General features: G+C 47.0%; 2 protein-coding genes, 1 long non-coding RNA gene and 1 pseudogene across 7 annotated transcripts; 2 read left to right on the forward strand and 2 right to left on the reverse strand.

The window, feature by feature from the left end:
- LOC125583407 (serine/arginine repetitive matrix protein 1-like) lies at positions 1 to 3,280 on the forward strand. 3 transcript variants are annotated; one of them, XM_048750310.1, is made up of 11 exons: positions 2 to 251; positions 325 to 406; positions 625 to 842; positions 945 to 1,034; positions 1,156 to 1,284; positions 1,373 to 1,510; positions 1,589 to 1,723; positions 1,812 to 1,946; positions 2,035 to 2,181; positions 2,266 to 2,478; positions 2,563 to 3,280. In XM_048750310.1, exons 2-11 carry the CDS (start codon positions 367 to 369, stop codon positions 3,262 to 3,264), a joined length of 1,947 nt encoding a protein of 648 aa, XP_048606267.1. In that variant the 5' UTR covers positions 2 to 251; positions 325 to 366; the 3' UTR covers positions 3,265 to 3,280. The 3 variants fall into 3 exon arrangements, with proteins under 3 accessions (XP_048606269.1, XP_048606268.1, XP_048606267.1); XM_048750312.1 differs by lacking the exon at positions 2,035 to 2,181 and having other exon boundaries at positions 1 to 251; XM_048750311.1 differs by lacking the exon at positions 1,812 to 1,946 and having other exon boundaries at positions 1 to 251.
- Positions 3,281 to 4,324: 1,044 nt separating this feature from the next.
- Positions 4,325 to 6,503, forward strand: LOC106375944 (annotated as a pseudogene).
- LOC106375945 (probable CDP-diacylglycerol--inositol 3-phosphatidyltransferase 2) lies at positions 6,453 to 7,339 on the reverse strand (the record flags this gene model as incomplete). Its single annotated transcript, XM_013815972.3, is given in 7 exon segments — positions 6,453 to 6,664; positions 6,773 to 6,822; positions 6,825 to 6,851; positions 6,854 to 6,869; positions 6,952 to 7,008; positions 7,080 to 7,194; positions 7,269 to 7,339. Coding segments are annotated over 7 exon segments (396 nt in total), but the record flags the coding sequence as incomplete, so codon positions are not given.
- Positions 7,340 to 7,421: 82 nt separating this feature from the next.
- Positions 7,422 to 8,489, reverse strand: LOC125583409. 3 transcript variants are annotated; one of them, XR_007320408.1, is made up of 6 exons: positions 8,285 to 8,489; positions 8,109 to 8,196; positions 7,927 to 7,955; positions 7,776 to 7,825; positions 7,538 to 7,660; positions 7,422 to 7,466 (listed from the first exon to the last, which is right to left on the reverse strand). It is a non-coding gene; the product is annotated as an uncharacterized LOC125583409 (long non-coding RNA). The 3 variants fall into 3 exon arrangements; XR_007320407.1 differs by having other exon boundaries at positions 7,424 to 7,466; positions 7,538 to 7,577; XR_007320406.1 differs by lacking the exons at positions 7,776 to 7,825; positions 7,927 to 7,955 and having other exon boundaries at positions 7,538 to 7,577.
- Between the last annotated feature and the right edge of the window lie 11,569 nt (positions 8,490 to 20,058).

Genomic DNA, 20,058 nt, shown 5'->3' on the forward strand with positions numbered 1-20,058 from the left:
GAAAAAAAGAAAAGAAAACAAGTGGTAGAAGATTAGATGGAAGCAATTAAATAGTGGTATACGATTGTCTGTTTGTAATAGTCAAAGTCAGCTTAATAACTATGGTAGACTTTCAATTGCAATTATAGGCTCCTCTGACTCGTTATATAAAATCAAATGAAGTATCACGTAGCAAAGACGAAACTAACCAAAAGCCATCTCTCTCCGGCAACAACAGCTCACAACTCAGCTCCCTGCTTCAAAAATTCCAGGTAATGAACGCGGGCGTGTATATACTTACATACATAACCAGTTAAATGGTTATCTGATTTTCCGGTTTTACAGGCATCTTATTTACCGATCCAGTTTAGCCCCATCATATGCAATATGGACTTCTTCAGTTCAAAGAAAGATGGAAAACGATCAGGTAATTTTTCCAACTCTGGAAAGTCCCTTCACACTTACTCTCTGTCCGATATGAATACCACCGGAAAAAGTCGCCAGAATGTTTAAATCTGGTTACAGACATGGATCATTTTCTCAAATCCTATCTTTCAAGAAGTATCTTCTTATGTTGATAACTTCCGTTGACTAAGCTAAATCCAAACGTTGACCAGTTTTATTTTGTTTGGTACGTCTCTTCAGGACTGTTCGGGAAGAAAAGTGCGAGCAAGAGCAATCCGGCGACCCCTCCTCATCCCGCCGCTGGTAGATCTCCGCCACCTTCGTATCTCTCCAACAAAAGAGCCGAGACAGAGTACGATTTCCCTATCTCCCGTGAACAAAGAACATACCCGAAACAACCGGCGTCTGAACGCGTCCCCAACTCCCACCCTAGGCCTCCTGTGTACGGATATGGCACGGTACTCTATTACATAAAGATATATTGTCTGTTTCCTTAGCCGCCAAACAAACTTTTCGAATTTGTAGATGACATTGAGTTTGCCTCTTCTCTTTTATTGCAGCCTGAACGTAGAGAAAGAAAGGAGAGGATGAGTTATGAGCCAGAGACTAACGCTCCTTCAAGCCCCTATCATCCCTCTGGAAACCGCACGGTACTTTTGACCGTCTTTGAATTGGTGTTGTGTAGAGATATAGTAAAATAACAGAGTCGGTCTTTGATGGTTCAAGGACATGGTCTTATTATTACTGACATGATACTGTCTTCTATTGCAGCCTGAACGTCGTAGAAAGTCAAGCGAGTATAGCCGAGAACAGCAAGATCGAACGTATGAGGCAGATACCCGAAGCAATGCAAGCCCCTTTCACCCATTCAAAAGCCCTTCTCCATCTCCATACCACACGGTACTCAATAACTAAAGCTCTATTGATTATTATGATCCATGTTCATACCAATCAACCACTAAGCATTCGTTCCAATGCTTGATTTCAGCCTGATCGCTGCAGAGAACACAATGCAGACCACTACGAGGCAATGTATGAGCCTGAGGCCAATACCATGTTTCAGAACAGAGCTCCTGGAAGCCCATTTCATCAAGCTGGAAACCGCTCTCCATCACCATATAGAACTGTAAGTCTTGTTCCTCATTCTCGAGTACACAATGAGCCACATACATGACATTACATAAAAGTCTCTCTCTAATTGCAGCCTGATCGTCATAGTAACGAGCAATTTGAAGACATGTACGAACGAGATGGTGATGTAACACCACGAAACAGCTCTCCACCGAGCCCCTTTCATCCAGCAGCAAACCGATCACCACCACCACAATCATACAGAACGGTACCATAAAACTCAGCCTTAATTTCCAGAGACAGATAAAGTGATTCACTTAAAACTGACAATAAAGTTGGTTATTCTAATTCTGCAGCCTGATCGTCGTAGAAACCACCCTGATGATGAGCAAGACGGCGAAGTAACACCACGAACCAGCTCTCCACCGAGCCCCTTTCATCCAGCCGCAAGGCGTTCGCCACCACCACCACAACAACAACCATACAGAACGGTACTCTAAAACTCAGCCTTATTTTCCAGAAACAGATAAAGTGATTCACTTAAAACTGACAATAAAGTTGGTTGTTCTAATTCTGCAGCCTGATCGTCGTAGAAACCACCCTGATAATCAGCAATCCGAGGAAGTGTATGAGCGAGACGGCGAAGTAACACCACGAAACAGCTCTCCACCAAGCCCATTTCATCCAGCTGCAAGCCGTTCGCCACCACCACAGCCATACAGAACGGTACTCAACAACACTCTCAAGTCTTTATAGTGGTAAAACAAAACGAAGTCCTCTTAACAATTTGGTCTCATAAATAAAACGCAGCCTGAACGTCGCAGCAACAACAATCATGGTGATGAGCAAATGGAAGCAATGTATGAGCCAGATGGCTACGTTATGCGGCAGGACAGCCCTCCTCGGAGTCCAGTTCATGGAGGAGCATACTATTCATCCAGTGATGACGATAACCACTCCACCTACCTCTTCCCAGAGATTGGCACTCCAACTCGTTCAATGCCAGTCTCCGCCAACACCACCGTATGAATCCTCTCTCTCTCTTTCACCATTGTTTCTATGCAATTTTTTCATACGATCTTATGTAACCTTAATTCATATCTGCAGCCTGTTCACCACAACTATCAGATCGTTGTAGCCGAAAACTATGAGCCACCGGAGCTAGCAGACGAGTCACAGAGCTTCTCGATCCAGGAGATCGCCAAAATGCGAGGACTCAAGGAAGAGAGCCAATCGATGATCTCCGAGTCCTACGTATCCGTCGCGAACTACAGAGTGAAGGCGAGCGTGGCGGAAACGCTCCAGGCGATCATCTCCAAGCACGGAGACATCGCCGCCTCCTCGAAGCTCCAGTCCAACGTGACGAGGTCGTACTACCTCGAATCCCTAGCCGCCGTAGTGATGGAGCTGAGGACGTCGGGGCTGAAGGATCTGACGAAAACGAGGGTGGCGGAGATGGCGGCGGTGGTGAAAGACATGGAGTCGGTGAAGATCGAGGTGTCGTGGCTGAAGAAGGCGGTGGCGGAGCTGGGGGAGGCGGTGGAGTACGCGGGGGAGTACGAGGCGGCGAAGGCGGAGAGGGAGGCGTGCGAGAGGGATCTGAAGGCGAGGAAGTGGGAGATGGAGGAGATGAGGGAGGAGCTGGGGAAGAGGGAGAAGGAGATCAGGGAGTGCAGAGAGAGGGTGACGGCGGTGGCGGGAAAGCTAGGGCAGTTAGAGATGGAAGGATCGAGATTGAACAAGAATCTGGAGATGTTTCACTCCAAAGTCGATAAGTTTCAAGGAGAAGCCGTCCTTCTCCACGTTTAATACACTTTTTTACATATCTGTTTGAATATGAATATATATGGGCCCATATATATGCTTGTTTGGGTTCAAGGCCCGTGAAGCTATAACACTGGCCCACCAACGGATCTTAATTGAATGTTTTGTTTATGTTTCTATATGATTTCATTTTCTCAGGTCGTCTCACACTAGCCAGTGACTATACCTGGGCATTTCGGGTATCGGTTCGGTTCGGATATTGGTTCGGTTCGGGTATTTCAGTTTTCGGGTAATTTAGATAGAGGGTTAGAGGATTCATATACTACTTGATTTATTTTCGGTTCGGTTCGGATTCGGTTCAGATAGTAAAACTAGGAACATAAAAATATCCGGAAAAAAATCGGTTCTCATTTGGTTCTGGTTCGAATTCGGGTAGTTCGGATAAAATATCAGATATTTAGGGTACAATATCAAATAATTAAGGATAATTTAAATAAGATGTTTGAATATTTCAGATTACTTTGGATATTTCAGATAAAACTATCCGGATGGTTTCATATACTTTCGGGTAGTTCGGATACTTTATAATAATTTAGTTATCCTCAACTATTTTCGGATACTTTTAATAGATTTTAAATTAAAAATATATATATATTTAGTTATGTTATATGTACATATAATTAATATTTTTATATATTTGGGTACTCGTTCGGTTTTCGGTTCGGTTATTACGGATATAGAAATACAGGAACCGTTCAGATATTTGAGGGTTTTAGTCCGGTTCCGGTTTCAGGTATTTCGGTTCGGTTCTGGTTTTTTCTGCCCATGCCTACGAGTGACCTTTTATTTATTTTTTAAATACAAAGATTTGTACAGAGCCAAACTCGGAATACTGCAGTCTGCAGTATTGTAGAATGTGTATTTTGTTTTGGTCGAAGTAGACTGTGTTTATGTCGGCTTTACATCTTATTTATGTGTATAGACGTGACGACTGATCAATAGCTATCTTTTATTCTCTCACTGATTCAAGACCACAACTTGTGTTGTTGGGTCAATCTTGTAAGCAGTTATAGTCTCTGTGGGGAAGAAAATAAGCACTAGTTTTTTGTACTCTTGCACTGCAAGAAAACAAAAAACATCAACTGTACAGGTCCGCTTTACTTTGAAATTTGTTCATTTTTTGGTGAATCCTTCCAAGTTCAGTCCCGTGTCTTGTCTTCTAAAGAACTATTCATTCCATACACCTCTTTTCTCTCAAACGTTGACTCCGTCTTTTGGTGATAAAACTTGTTTGCTTCTTTCCTGTTTTGATGAAAGATTCAATTTTATAAAGAATTCCTCTTCCTTTTTTTGCTTGCTCTGGGTCAGGCCACAGGCTTATTTGTTAGATCTGTGAGAGAGAGAGAGAGAGAAGTGACATGTCTGGAAAAGTCTATCATGATTGTCCCAACGTAGGCAATCCCTACCATGAGTGCAATGATCGATGTTTCGAGAGGATCAACTCTGGAGATGTCCCCAAGAAGGAGAAGAGGCCGTTTGGTAAGAAGCATGTTTTATCATCTAGATTGCATTTTCAACATTTTTGATTAATACAATCATTGGAACTTGTCTTTTGTACAAGGCTTTGGTAAGGCACCTTGGAGAAAGGACAGTCCTCCTATCAGTCCGGTTCGTGTTGTTGCGGAAAATAGATGGCCACTTCCTAGCTATTACGCTAAGAGGATGGTTGAATCAGACGAGTCTCCCTCATTCTCATCCTCCGATGACACCTTCAACGCAAACCTTCTGTCCAGGCCGCCTTCTCCTCTACATGGAAACAAACCTGAATCAGTCATAAATTGGCTCCCAATGTCACCTTCTCTATCTGTGTATTGCAAAAAAGATTTTTTCGCATCAAATGTAAGCATTTATTCTGTCTCTCTACTAATCATTCCTCTTTGTTTAAGCATTTATTCTCTGTCTCTCTACTAATCATTCCTCTTTGTTTAGTTGCATATCTTTTGGTGAGTCTCTCATGTTTTCTCTCTGCAGTTTGATCACCGTGCGCTCATTCATAATGGTCTAGACACTGAAATGACACCTAGGACTAGGCCTAAAGCACCTGAACATCCTCTTAGGACACATCAACACATGCCTCGCACCCTGATTCTAGGCCTAGGACACCTGAGCGACGATCCAGCACCACTGATAATAGCACTGCACTAGAAACTAGACCTAGAACACCTGAACACCGGTCCAACATCAATGATAATGAACCAAGGACACCTGAACATGCGCGTGTTTCTCTAGGACCTAGGCCAAAGACTGCAGAACGTAGAGCGAGGTCACCAGAACACAGGGAGAGATCCTCAAGACAGCGGTCTAAGACTCCAGAGCCTCAAGGAAAGTACCTTGAACCTAGGATCCCACAAACTCAGCCGATATCGCATAGTACTGGCCTCCTCAAGTCGTCACCTGAGACGCAAGAAACTAGGCCAAAGGCTGAAGAATACAGGGCAAGAAACTCAAGACCAGGGTCAAGGATCCCCCAAACTCAACAAACATCCATTATCGAATGCAAGAGCTTAACAGGGGAGGAAACGCAGTCAATGATGTCTGAGTCGTACGTCTCTGTAGGGAGCTACAAGGTCAGAGCGAGCGTCTCGGACACCCTGCAGCAAATCTTGGACAAGCATGGAGACATAGCGTCCGGCTCAAAGATCGAGTCGCTTCCCACGAGATCTTACTTCCTGGAAACGCTAGCCTCGGTGGTTCTCCAACTCCAGTCAACGCCTCTGAAGCAACTAAGGAGACGCGTGTCTGGAAATGCTAGCGGTCGTTGAAGACGTGGAGTCTGTCAGAATCAGAGCCGGTTGGCTAAGGGAGGCTTTAAACGAGATTCTTGAAGCGGCCAGATGCTACGATCGACATGATACGACGGTGGTGGAGAAAGGGATGTGTGAGAGGGAGGCTTTGCTTGGGAGACAAGAGATGGAGAAGATACTGAAAGAGGTGAGATGGAAGGAGAATGAGGTGAAGAGTTTCCGTCAAGGGTTGATGGAGACGGCAGGGCGTTTGGGAGATTTGGAGATGAAGAGAGCAAGGGTGGAGAAAAGGTTGGCGTTTCTTAGCTCCAAGGTGGACAAGTTTGATGGAGAATCTGTGTTGGAGAAGCTCTTCTGATCAATCATTGTCTTGTTTTTGGCGTTTATTTATTGAAAACATAGACACTACATTAAGTGCATCTGCTAAAATAGTTAAAAGGATCTTTCATATTATAGAAAACAAAGGCAAGACAAAGGGTATATCTACATCCACCATTAAGCAAGATGCATCCATATATGTACACAGTGTCATACACAAAAGAGTTTAAAAGAAACAAAGACGATTCAAAGAGCACAAAAACTCAGGGCTTATGCTGCTTGTCTATGTCATACAGGACACAAACATCTGCAGCCGTTTTCATCTGACACGCCAGCAAAAGAAAACAACAACAACAAAAAAAAAAGACGATAAGAACCAGAAACTGCTTACTATATTGGAGACTGATTAGTTGGGGTTCAGCTTGATTTACCTGAATCACATTGATGAACTGCTTGATCGACCAACCGAATATACTCAAGCCAAGAGTAAAGAGAGCGGTGAAAACTGGTCAATGATTCAACTACTACCTGAAGAATGGAACCCAGAGATATTTTAGAACAAAAGATTAGGTAATAATAGAGATTTAAGAGGAAGAGAAGAGAAGCTCACGCTCATCAGATTTTCAGTATGGTTCTTTGATATGAGAAAGAGGATTATGTAAAGAACCTGTAATCATTTGAGCAAACTCAGTGTTAATGCATCGAAAAAGTTTGTAATATATATAAAGTGCAACTAACCTCGCAGGAAACACAGCAATAACCCATGAACATACGGTTACCATAGTATAGTCTAAACAGCCAGCTCGTGCTATCTTTCACATCCTTATGGCTGGTCTTCCCTGATAGAAATGTACTGTGACTCCAGTATTATTTTTTGTGCTATGTACAAAAACTATATACAAATGTACAAGTTGCAAAAAAGAGTACCTGTACATTTGGAGCCAGTGACTAGCAATATCTAAGGCCAGGAGTGAGAGGAAAACCAAGCTAGGCCTGTGTTATAGTAGTGTGGTAAGTCCAAGGCTATGTAGATTAAAAAATATAAAATCAGCGCCAAATCCATCAAATTGAGAACACTCACCGTATATTTGGGAGAGAATCACGAGAAGACACGCTGTGCTGACTCTGTAAGCAAAACGAGGATAATATATTGTTATTACAGGAGGAATAAGTTGAATATGTAGCGGAAGATTAACCTGTCTGTGACCATGTCAAGAACAGCTCCAAATGTAGAAACTGAAAGGGAGAAGAAGACAAGATACGTGTGTCACTATCGAGATCTTGACACTACAGAACAACCAAATGAAGCTCTGTATATGCTGTTCAATTAGAAGATCCGACTTAGATAAAACTCAAAACTAGTAACATCAGTGTCAGGATCTTAAGAGCAAACCATAAACAAATATAAAATTGACTGGTGCTGGAAAATGAGACCTTGGTTGAATTTACGAGCGCACCATCCATCGACAGCATCACAACAAAAACTTGAAAACCACATAGATAAAAAAAAAAAAAGGATACCTACCATGTTAAAACAAGTATGAAAGACAAGAAGGAAGAAGATGAGAGTGGGGTGAGGGAGGACCTGAAAAAGTACAAGAGGGAGAAGAGAGTCTTGTTGGAGAAGCACACAGCAAAGGCAAAGCAGTTCAATACAACTCTCATGTACCCCCCCCCCCCCCCAATGTTTTTTCATTTTCATCTCAAAAAAAAGATGCCATCTTTTAAACATATATTAAAAGAAAAACAAAGACTAAGGGGACGCACCAACGATATTGGGAATGTAAAGGTAGACAGAGAGCTTGGCCATCATGATAAGAGAGAGAGAGACTTGTATTCCCCCAGGTAACAACACCTGAGCAATGAGCACGAAGATAAGGGTAAAGGAGCAAACTTTATGAGAACCCAACAAGGGAAATGCGTAGATACGTAAACACACTAACCAGTATAGGTCGAATCGATTCTCAAGACGGAGATTTTAATCAAGTTGAAAGATTGAAAAATAGAGCAATTTCAAGCTCACCCACAAGGTTTGATTGAATAAGGACTGTAGAAGTAATAACGGAAGAGTGCCCACCAGAGTTATTTTATTTTAAAAAATCGAATCAGGTTCTTAGCTTCTTCTCTTCCCCGAAGCAATCCAACGATTTCGAATTGTTAAATATTTTTGTCATTTTTTATACACTTGACCCTTTGCTTGTTTGTAGGAGATGGATTACATCCCTCCACAAGGCCCATCGAATAACAGGCCCTAGCCCGGCAAGCTTGACCAGTTTAGTCGGCTTTAAGCGGCTAAAGGTGTCGGCTCGACCCAGAGTACTTTTAGCCGATCAGTTAAGCCGACTAAAAGCTCGGCTTATAGAGAACAGTACCAAGGCCCGCATACTCGGCCTTAACGACAGGGCCCAAAGGACGACACGATTAGGGCATCACGGATACGGTTACACTATAAGAGGGGGATGAGGAGACACGAAAGGGGGACTTTTGGACAACACACACAGAAGCGGCTAGATCTTGGTTTCCTAATCATCTCTTGATCCTGTTGCTTAAACCTTTAATCTTGTCTCTTATTTCCCGTCAATCTTGTAACCTTGTTTGATTCTAATAAAAGCGTCTTTTGTCACCCATTCCTACGTTCATTATTCTAATCAACCGAATCCTGCAAAACAATTGGCGCCCACCGTGGGGCCGACTAAAGTAACGTTCTAGATCTACATGGTTCAAAACGACGCCACCCTCGGCGCTCCAGGCGGCGAACCAACCCCAACGCCCGAAGCCGCGCCGCCCATCACCACAGATTTCATGAGCTCTATCATGGCTCGACTTGCTCATCAAGACGAAGTCCAAAAGACGACCAACAACCAGTTAGCTGCTCTGGTCGCGGCCCTCACAGCTCCCGACGGCCAAACAAGCCGTCCCCAGCAGATACGCTGTCGCCTCTTTAACACCAACCCGACGGCGACCGGAGGCGAACATTTCTCAGACGACTCCGAGCCTAACGAAACCCTTCTCGCCGACCACCCCCCGGTAGGTTCTGATCTGGCAACCATACGCGAGCTCGCCGAGCTCAAACTCAGTTTCCAAAAAATGAGCGAGAAGATCCATCAAGTAACCAGCGCGGCCCCGCAAATCGAGAGCGTCCTCGCCGCAACCTCACGCACTCCGTTTACTAGTTCTCTGACCAGCGTCCAACTCAGAAAAATAGAAAAACTGCGCCTGCCCGAGTACAAACCCGGCGGAGACCCCGGTGGAACACATGACAGCTTTCAACATTGCGATGGCGCTGGCTCGACTCCCAGAAGAAGAAAAAGGATGTAGGCTACTGCCAACTGTTCGTCGAAACTCTCCACAAGCAAGCCCTAACCTGGTTTTCTCAGTTAGAAGAAAACTCCATCGAAAGTTTCTGCGACTTGTCGACAGCTTTTCTCAAGACTTACATTATGTTCACCAAGTGCAGCGCTACTGCCTCTAGCTTGTGGAACATCAACCAAACCAAAGACCAGAGTCTTCGCGACTACATGGAGAAGTTCAAAACCGTAGTCTCAAGGATTGACATTCCAGACGGTATCGCCATTGACGCCTTGCGGAACACGTTGTGGTTCGTTCTAAATTCCGGGAGGATTTATACCAAAACCCAACTACGTCGCTCCAGGACGCTATCGCGCGATCTGACAACTTCATCCGAATGGAAGAAGATACTAACGCCATTCTCAGCAAGATGAACGCACCAAAGCGCCAGCGGCTAAAAACGCCAACACGCGACAAGAACCGCGCCAGCATGCTCCAACCGACAAAAACGGCCGCAAAGACGGATACATGTATGTCGTCAACGAGAACAACGTGCCGGTTTCAACTCTCGTAGTCCGCGGCGAGGGATGGAACAAGTGGGTAAGGGAGCTTGATTCACCGACAAAACCGTCGATACTGTTTGCACCACACAACCAACAGCCGAAGCCGGGTCAGCAGCGGGTCTTCCAGGACCGTCGATCTCACCAAGCATTGCAAATATCACGACGTCAAGGGACATGATACCACAGAATGCAAATCACTCTACGCTCATTATCTCTCGTCACTTGCGAGCGGTGAATTTAGGTTCGAACCCTTGAAAGCTAAACCAAAGAATGGCAAGAGCTGGAGCAAGAACAAGGAAAGAAGAGCCAGCGCAAAGCCACCAGCAAAGGTCGGCAAAACGACGCTCAACGCAAGACGACGAGGAGGAAACCCGAAGGATAACGGTGGGGGAGACTCCTCCGCCGACGAAGAGCATCCTGCTAATCGCAGACGCATCGAGGTTATCCTCTCTCAGCAATCTTTGTCGTCCGACGACGATAACGACGATGCGCCTGTACTCGGAGATTTAGAGAGACGTCCTGAAGCGGAAGTTCGAGTCCGAAAATGATAGCAGTCCCAAGCACAAAGATCTACGGACGATGCTGGACACACGGAAGTCTCGTCGTATCTCGACAAGCGACGCTAACAACAACAAAGGGCCAATTACAGACCCCGAGATAAACTCAACGCTGGCGCCTGCGACCTTCGCATACAGCTCAACCGTTCAAAACCAACAGACTTACGACGACAGTTGGAGCAAGCTAAAGGTCATTTTCAACCCCCAGCGCATGACACCAACATATCCACAGACCTCCGCACCTTGCTAGACTCTAAGCGAGTACAAAAGGGACAGTCGTTGAATGTCATCATGGGAGGCTTCCCTCCTAGCGGAGACACTGTCTGTTCTGTAAAATACTATCGTCGACAGGTCGCGACTTCCCAGAAGTGGCCGACTAAACCGACAAGTCATCTTCCGATAACCTTCTCACCGGATGACGCTGAAGGAGTTCACGCTCCGCATAATGATCCTCTTCTCGTCGTCCTTGGAATTGGAGAGTATGATGTCACCAAGATCCTCATTGACACCGGAAGTTCCGTCGAACTCATCTTCCGAGGAACTCTACAGAAGATGGGAGTTGATCTTGACGACATAAAAGCGTCTTCCAGGACATTAACCGGTACGCGCGTGTGGCGTTACTCGAATGGTTAAGTTTGCCGTTGTAAGCACAAAAGCTCCTTTTCATGCTATACTTGGCACCCCTTGGCTACACTCGATGCAAGCCGTTCCTTCCACCTACCACCAGTGCGTCAAGTTCCCTGGTACGGACGGAAGGATAAAAACACTACGAGGGGATCAAAAGGCCGCTAGGGATCTCCTAGTTGCCACAGTCAAACTCCAACGGTCATCTCTACCCGTTAATTCTGTGTCTCCCCCAACCTCAAAAGTCCATTCCCAGGAAAGCGAGATTCTCGAGTTACCTATTGACGACGCCGATCAAAGTCGAACCGTAACGGTTGGTGCATACCTTTCTGAGGAAATGCAGCAGTCAATTCTGAACTTCCTCAAGAAGAATGTGTCTACATTCGCTTGGTCTATGGCAGACATGAAAGGCATTGATCCGACTATAACGACTCACAAGCTAAACGTCGACCCGACATTCAAACCTATCCGCCAGAAGCGACGTAAGCTCGGCCCTGACAGGTCGAAGGCCGTAAACGAAGAAGTTGACAAGCTACTCGGCGCAGGTTCGATCGCTGAGGTCCGCTACCTCGAATGGTTGGCAAATCCGGTAGTCGTCAAAAAGAAAAATGGCAAGTGGCGCGTCTGCGTCGACTTCACCGATCTGAATAAAGCATGCCCAAAGGATAGCTACCCTCTTCCCAACATTGACCATTTAGTCGAGTTTACGGCCGGAAACGAGATGCTGACCTTCATGGATGCCTTCTCTGGATACAATCAAATAATGATGCACCAGGATGATCGCGAGAAGACAGCTTTCATCACAGATAAGGGAACCTACTGCTATAAGGTCATGCCGTTCGGTTTGAAGAACGCCGGAGCAACCTACCAACGACTTGTAAACAAGATGTTCGCAGATAAGCTGGGCATCATCACTATGGAAGTGTATATCGACGACATGTTGGTTAAGTCGCTCCATTCCATTGATCACCTCCGTTATCTTCAAGAATGCTTCGGAACTCTCAACAAATACGACATGAAGTTGAACCCAGCAAAGTGCACATTCGGAGTCTCTTCAGGTGAATTCCTCGGCTACATAGTCACACAGCGAGGAATCGAGGCAAACCCGAAGCAAATATCCGCGGTCCTGAACCTCCCAAGTCCGAGGAACAGTAGAGAAGTACAACGGCTCACGGGCCGGATAGCTGCTCTAAATCGTTTCATCTCCAGATCCACCGACAAGTGCCTCCCCTTCTACGATCTTTTGCGAGGAAATAAGAAGTTCATTTGGGATGAGAAGTGTGAGGATGCATTTACTCAACTCAAGCAATACCTGACAACACCTCCAGTACTCGCTAAGCCAGACGTAGGTGATGTTCTATCTCTCTATGTCGCGGTGTCACAAGCTGCTGTCAGCAGCGTTATGATAAAGGAAGACCGCGGCGAACAAAAGCCCATTTTTTACACAAGCAGACGCATGACCGGACCAGAGACGCGATACCGGACTCTGGAAAAGATGGCTCTAGCAGTTGTCGAGGCAGCAAGAAAGCTTCGACCGTATTTCCAGTCACATTCAGTGGAGGTACTGACTGATCAACCTCTCCGAACGATACTCCAAAACACCAACAGATCTGGAAGACTCACGAAGTGGGCCATCGAACTCGGCGAGCTAGATATTACCTACAAGAACCGCACAGCGGCGAAGTCCCAAGTCCTCGCGGACTTCCTGGTCGAGTTAGCCCCAGAATTGGAACAAGATCTTATACTCCTAAGCTCAAACTGGACGCTTCACGTCGATGGATCATCGACCAACAAGGGAGCAGGAGCCAGAGTCCAACTACAGTCCCCGACCGGAGAGCTAATCAGGCAGTCTTTTAGCTTTGGCTTTCCCGCGTCAAACAACGAAGCAGAATATGAATCTCTGATCGCCCGACTCTGCTTAGCAAAAGCTGTAAAATCTAAACGACTAAGCGCCTATTGCGACTCTCAATTAGTCGCCAGTCAGTTCAACGGCGACTACGATGCCCGCGACGACCGAATGGATGCCTATCTCAAAATAGTGCAAAGCCTGACAGCAGAGTTCGAGTTCTTCGAACTCATCAAAGTTCCCAGAGGTGAAAACGTCTGCGCCGACGCCCTCGCGGGCCTTGGCAGCAAGCCTCGTGATCAAGTTAAACGAACCATCCCGATACATCGTATCGAGAAATCAAGCATCGATATTCCAATCGACCAAACCCTCGTTGCCCCGGTCATCGAACCCGCTACTCCAGATGACGACGGATTTGGTCCTGATTGGAGAACTGAGTTTATCGACTACCTCTCGAAGGAGAACTCCAAACGACAAATGGGAAGCTCGCCGACTAAAAAACACGCAGCGCCCATTATGTCGTTCTTGATGATGAACTACACCGCTGGACCGCGAGAGTAAAGTACTCCTTAAATGCATTCATGGCGACGAGACAGCAAGGGTTATGGCAGAGACGCACGAAGGCGCTGGCGGAATCATTCGGGCGGACGTGCATTAGCAATCAAAGTAAGGAGCTTGGGCTTCTTCTGGCCAACAATGAACGCAGATTGCGAGTCTTACGCGAGAAGCTGCGACAAGTGCCAACGGCACGCACCTAGTATCCATGTCCAACCGAAATGTTGCGAACAACCACCGCTCCATACCCGTTCATGCGATGGGCAATGGACATCATTGGACCACTTCCCTGTTCCCGCCAAAGACGCTTCATCCTCGTCCTCACCGACTACTTTACCAAATGGATCGAAGCTGAAGCATACGCTCAAGTCACAGACAAAGAAGTCCGCGGTTTCGTCTGGAAAAATATTATTTGCCGCCACTGTTTACCTTATGAGATCGTTACCGATAACGGATCGCAGTTCATGTCAGGCAACTTCAAGGGGTTCTGTAGCAGATGGAACATTCGACTAAGCCCCTCAACTCCTCGTTACCCGCAAGGTAATGGCCAGGCAGAATCCTCCAATAAACTCATCATCGATGGCATTAAAAAGCGCCTAGATCTGAAAAAGGGTCACTGGGCCGACGAGCTCGATGGGGTCCTATGGAGCCATCGCACAACGCCGCGAGGATCGACTAAATCAACACCTTTCTCCCTCGCCTACGGTGTAGAAGCCATGGCTCCCGCTGAAGTCAACGTTTCAAGCCTCCGACGCTCCAAGATGCCTCAATACGTCGAACTCAACAAGGAAATGCTACTCGACGCCCTTGATGAGAGAGAAGAATGACGAGATCAAGCTCTGCTGCGCATCCAGAACTATCAACACCAGATCGAGAGTTACTACAACAAAAGGGTCTGTGCCCGACCTCTGGAACTCGGTGACCTCGTCATGCGCAAGGTGTTTGAAAACACTAAGGAGCTAAACGCCGGTAAACTCGGTGCCAGGTGGGAGGGACCTTATAAAATCATTAAAGTCGTCAAACCCGGAGTATACCGACTTCAAACTTCACGTGGCGAAGAAGTTCCCCTATCATGGAACTTGATGCACCTAAGACGTTTCTACTCCTGGGTGTATCCCAAAAAAAAAAAAAAAAAAAAAAAAAAAAAAACCGAGTAGATGCACCCCGTGGTCACTTCTACTCGACCGAGTAAATGCGTCACTCACGGCCACTTTTACTCAGGAAAAACAAACTACGAATGGCTTGATCCTCAACCGAGGTATGTAGGCAGCCTTAAACAGGTCCAGCTGTAACAAAATCAAAGTCAAAATCTTGTTCTTTGTCTCAACTTCTACTGAGTGGATGCCTGTTATCAAACCCAACGGCTCCCGTGTCTCTAGCAGAAGATACGCGGACACTATCGTTCCATTTCCTGGCTATGTCCTGATCAGACACTTAGCCTGAGGACCCAACAGTCGCTAGTCACCTATGCCCAAGGAGCATTGACCGACTAAAGAGTGAATCTTTAACCTTTCCTCGACTAAACGCGTAATGGACTAGCTACCCAATTACTCGATTGTCATTGAGGAAACGGACGAAAGAACCTTCCACTCTTAGATCCAGTCCCTTGTTTTCGATATAGAACAATGCGGCTAAACGTCGTCTCGATCGAAACGCGACAAGAGCTGAATAAATCCCCTAGCGGTTCGTTTCCTTATCTATTTGCAAAAGCCAAAGGTCGGGAATCTATTGTTTCTAAGCGAACACATCGCGAGCCACTAAAGATACTGACATTTACTTAACAAAGTTTGCAAGTACAGATGAGAAAACACAACCCACAATTTTAAAGTCCGCTTAAAACAGCGACTTCCCAAAAAAAATAAAAAATAAATAAAAAAAAAAAAATAATAATAAAAGCATGTCTAATCGTACAACAACAGGGTCTATCAAGACCACAACAGATAAGAACATAAGTGAAACGTCAAAGAACAGAATCTTGATCGTCAGGACCCTTGGTAGCAGCAGCAGTTGGGTCCTCCGCCCGAGTAGGAATAGAAGCAAGAGAGTCTACAACGGGACGTGGAGGAACATCTGTATCCCCAGCTTCGTAGATCGTCTCCTCCTCAGCGGGACGTGGCAGCGACGCCTCCTCGATCCCATCGTTATCCTCCTCCCATCATCTCGTCCTTCGGAGGAAGAATCCGAGACGAGCACAGGATCCTCGACACCCGCGTTCTCGGTCTCTCCCTCTCGAACCAGAGTGTCGCCTATCTCGAGGCCGTCCTTCCAGGAAACCCCTTCAGATTCTCATTCTCTAGGCGCTCGTCAAAACCGCTTCTCACCGGGACTTGACAGGCTCGGTAGGGATAGACGTGACATCAACAAGTGGTTCCTCTGACGGCTCCTCAACAACTTCGAGCGAGAGGTAACGAGCCGAGAAGCAGTCTCTGGCCCGATCAAATTTACGTTCGACCATAGGGATCGAATGACGTTCTGAACTGGTCCTCGGCGAAACGAGAAGGAAGGACCAGCGGAGAAAGTGTAAGGTCACTATCGGACAGCGGCTCTACTCGGAGATTCATAACCTCGCCTCGTAAAGTTTCTCCTGCTCAGCGAAGACATCGATCATTTCTTGGGGGATCTCCGTCCCACTCGCCTTTATAACCTCGAGGCACTTCTTCGTTCCCGAAGCTTGACCATACAGGTTCTTCGCCTTCTCAAAAGCCTCCAGACTAGTAAAATGGTCGTGCACGCGATCAAAACGGCGACTTGCCTTCTCAGCCATAGCAGCCTCGACTCTTTCCCTCTCACGAGTAACCTCCAAACCCCGGGAGTCCCTCAAGCGTTGCCTCTCTCTAATTAGTTTGTCTACCGCGGCATCTCTCTCTTCGACTAGCTCGGTCTTCTCCTTCTCCAGGTTCGCATCCGTTTGCTCCAAATGACTTTTCTCTCGAACGAGCTCTTTCCTCGCCGCGCTGGAAGACTTAAGCTTGCCCTCCAGTTCTTCGAACTTTACTCGAAGAATCTCTTTCTCCTCTGCGGCCTTCTCGTTGGCCTTCTTATGCTCCGCCATTACTCTCTCGATGACCTTCAACCTCGTCTGGGCAAGCTTCTCCGAAGATCCCAACTGGATCATCGTCTGTTTCAGAGCACTATCGTATTTCTCAACCAGAATGTTCATACTCCCGTTACTCTGCAAAAACGACAAACACAGACCACGTGAGACGAGTAAACCCGACGAATCGAATAATGAGATAAAGTATGAAGGGTAGCGCAGTTACCCGAGCTCTCGAAGAAGAAGCGTCTATGTATTCATTCCTAAAGTAAAGGTCGTCCAACTGTGGCATCTCCTTCGTCCCACCACGAATTTGGCGCGTCAGCTCCGCGCATCTAAGAGGATTGAGGATTAGGGGGGTCGTCTTGTTGTAGGAAAACTCGACGCGACCGGGAACTCGATCTTCTTCCTCCTCGCAGTAGAACCCTCTGAACGAGACCCTTTCCTCGCAGACGGATCAGGAATAGGTCTCTCACCCGTAACAGGATCACTGCCCCGCGCTGAGACCTCTCTCTCTTTAGGAGGGGTTTCAAGAGAAACGTCTTCTCCCGCGACAACATCGACGAGGCCCGTCTCCGCATCAGAAGGACGCGGCTCTGCCTCGACGGACTTCTTGTTCTTCTTCTTTTTGGAACGATCTTCAGGCGCCGCTTCGGAACGGTCAGACTCGACGGAACCCCTTCTAGCGCCTTCTCGTCCTACTGCCGGCGCCTCGCCGCGATCAATGGAGGAAGTAGCCCCTTCGTAAGGCCTCTTCCTTCCTCTCTCTCCCTTCCTTGCTTCCAAACCCTCGGAGGTTTCGTCGAGAGAAGCGATCCCTTCAAGAGGAAGCTCTTCGGTTGCTTTCCTCCTGGGTTTCTTGATCTTCTTCTTCTTTTTAGGACTTGAGGCCGGAGGCTCCGCCCCAACGTCTTTGTCGACTAAACCAGGAGCTCCTTCCTTGGAAGCTCGGCATGCGTCAGAAATGGTCGACCCTTGCACATCGGCAGGAATCGATTTCTTCGAAAGCAATTGCAGCTTCCCCTTCAACAGTGCACTCAAATCTGGCACTCCGTCCATCTTCCTAGCTTCGTCCAGAAGTTTCTGCTGTTTCCGAGTAAAAAGGGACAGACGCGACTTACGGGGCCCGAGCACAACAGGAAGCCTCGTTACCCAATCAGCTGTAAAAAAAAAAAAAAAGAGACTAAGTTGTTGATAGAACTTCTCGGAGAAAGATCGATGAACCCACCTCTAGCAATCCGAGCTTCTTGGCGTCTTATCCACTCTCGACTAAGATCAGCCAACGAAGATGACTGTGAGCCGCGATCGCCTGAGCACTCTCGAAGAATTTCTACGGGTATGCGATCGTATTCGGGTGACGAACTGCAACAACAAGAAACACGCCGTTAGAATACTCGAATAAGGCATGATGACAACGAACACTATCTACCAAGCGTTTTGTTCCATATAACGCGGTAGTCATCCCCAGGTGGCTCCGAGAAGGCATGCTCGTCAGATTTGACGTAAAAATATGAGCGCTGCCAGTCCTTCGTCTTGTTCGGGTGCCCTGACAAGACGTTGTAGCTCGAGCGCATCTTCACTGAGAATATCCCATGTGGCTCCGCCTTCGTAAAAGTTAACTCTTCGAACACTCTCACACTCATCGAAACATCTATCTCCGCTGCCATCACCATTAACATAACCGCGATGCGCAGCGACCCGCTAAGCAACTGACAGATGGCGATGTCCCGACGGAATGCGTACGACGTGATCAGTCGGGGAATTGGAAACCAGAGCTTCGTATGGTCTCCAAAATAAGACTCATAGACACACTGATAGCCAATCGGAGGCGACCAAGGACGCTGTCCCTTGGAAGGAATGATGTATGTAACACCGGAACCTCCACTTCGTCTCAATAAATCCCTCACCGTCTTGTGGGAGGAGCAAGAATCGAAGACATTCCCCCACGACTGAGCCCGCGGGTCACGAAGTAATTTGGACGGGAGTGGGCCGAGTTCTTCGAAGATCCCACCATGATGATAGATCGTGGGTCGGTAGTCTATCTGGTCGAAAGGAATCTCCCGACTAGCTCGTCTCAAAGACCTTGAGGCTTGGCTAGACGCTTCAGAGCCGCTACCGCTCACGTCACTGCTCCCGACTTCAACGCGATCCGCGCGTTCGTCACAGATCATCTTATGAGCATCAGCGACCAAAAGGCGTTGAGATAGGGTCATATTGTCTAAATCCCGAAGAGCGTCGCTATGAATCAAGTCAAAATCATCCAGCGGGCTGTTAGCTGCCCGTTCATCTCTGGTCGGACTCGGAGAATCTGCGACGCCGTTCCGTTTTTCTTCTCGCGACAAACGACCTCTCAGAGGCATGATCCTGGATTTAGGGGACGACTACAACCGCCAGACGATACCGACAAGCCTGTGTGAGGAGAAACATACCTAGAGAGAGAAAGTAAAAGTAGAGAGAAGGGAGAGAAAGCGGAATACCTGAACTTGCAGAGAAGAATGACGAAAGCGAAAGGGAGGAGCCTATTTATAGCAAAAACAAGGGCACATCCTCCGAAGCGCAATCATTAGGTCTAAAGAAACCTAAATGGGCCTCAAAGGCCGCCTAAATACCCAAAGGCTTACTCGCGACGGTTCGGTTTCTCGTTCAAACCGATCTCTAATCGAGATGCCAAACGAAATTAATCCCTGATTTCGGTCTCTCTAAACCGGTTTTCTAACGAAAAACCGATGATGAGATAAGCTTGAGCTTATATCGAAGTAATTCGCCTTCCGAGTAAAACTTGGCTCCGTGACAAAAACCTCGGCGAGCAAAGCAGATCATGAAGAAGTACTACTCTAAGCGACTAGAAACGTCAATAAAGCGGCATGCGACTAAACACGCTAGGACCTGATATACGAACGAACCTGACCCACAAATTCACTGAGACCGCTACGCCGCTCACAAGTGAACTGGGGGGGGACTTATTGTAGGAGATGGATTACATCCCTCCACAAGGCCCATCGAATAACAGCCCTAGCCCGGCAAGCTTGACCAGTTTAGTCGGCTTAAGCGGCTAAAGGTCTCGGCTCGACCCAGAGTACTTTTAGCCGATCAGCTAAGCCGACTAAATACGCTCGGCTTATAGAGAACAGTACCAAGGCCCGCATACTCGGCCTTTACGACAGGGCCCAAAGGACGACACGATTAGGGCATCACGACGGTTACACTATAAGAGGGGATGAAGAGACAGAACAACAAAGGGGGACTTTGG

The sequence above is a fragment of the Brassica napus genome, chromosome C3 (assembly GCF_020379485.1).
Source record: "Brassica napus cultivar Da-Ae chromosome C3, Da-Ae, whole genome shotgun sequence".
NCBI lineage: Eukaryota > Viridiplantae > Streptophyta > Magnoliopsida > Brassicales > Brassicaceae > Brassica > Brassica napus.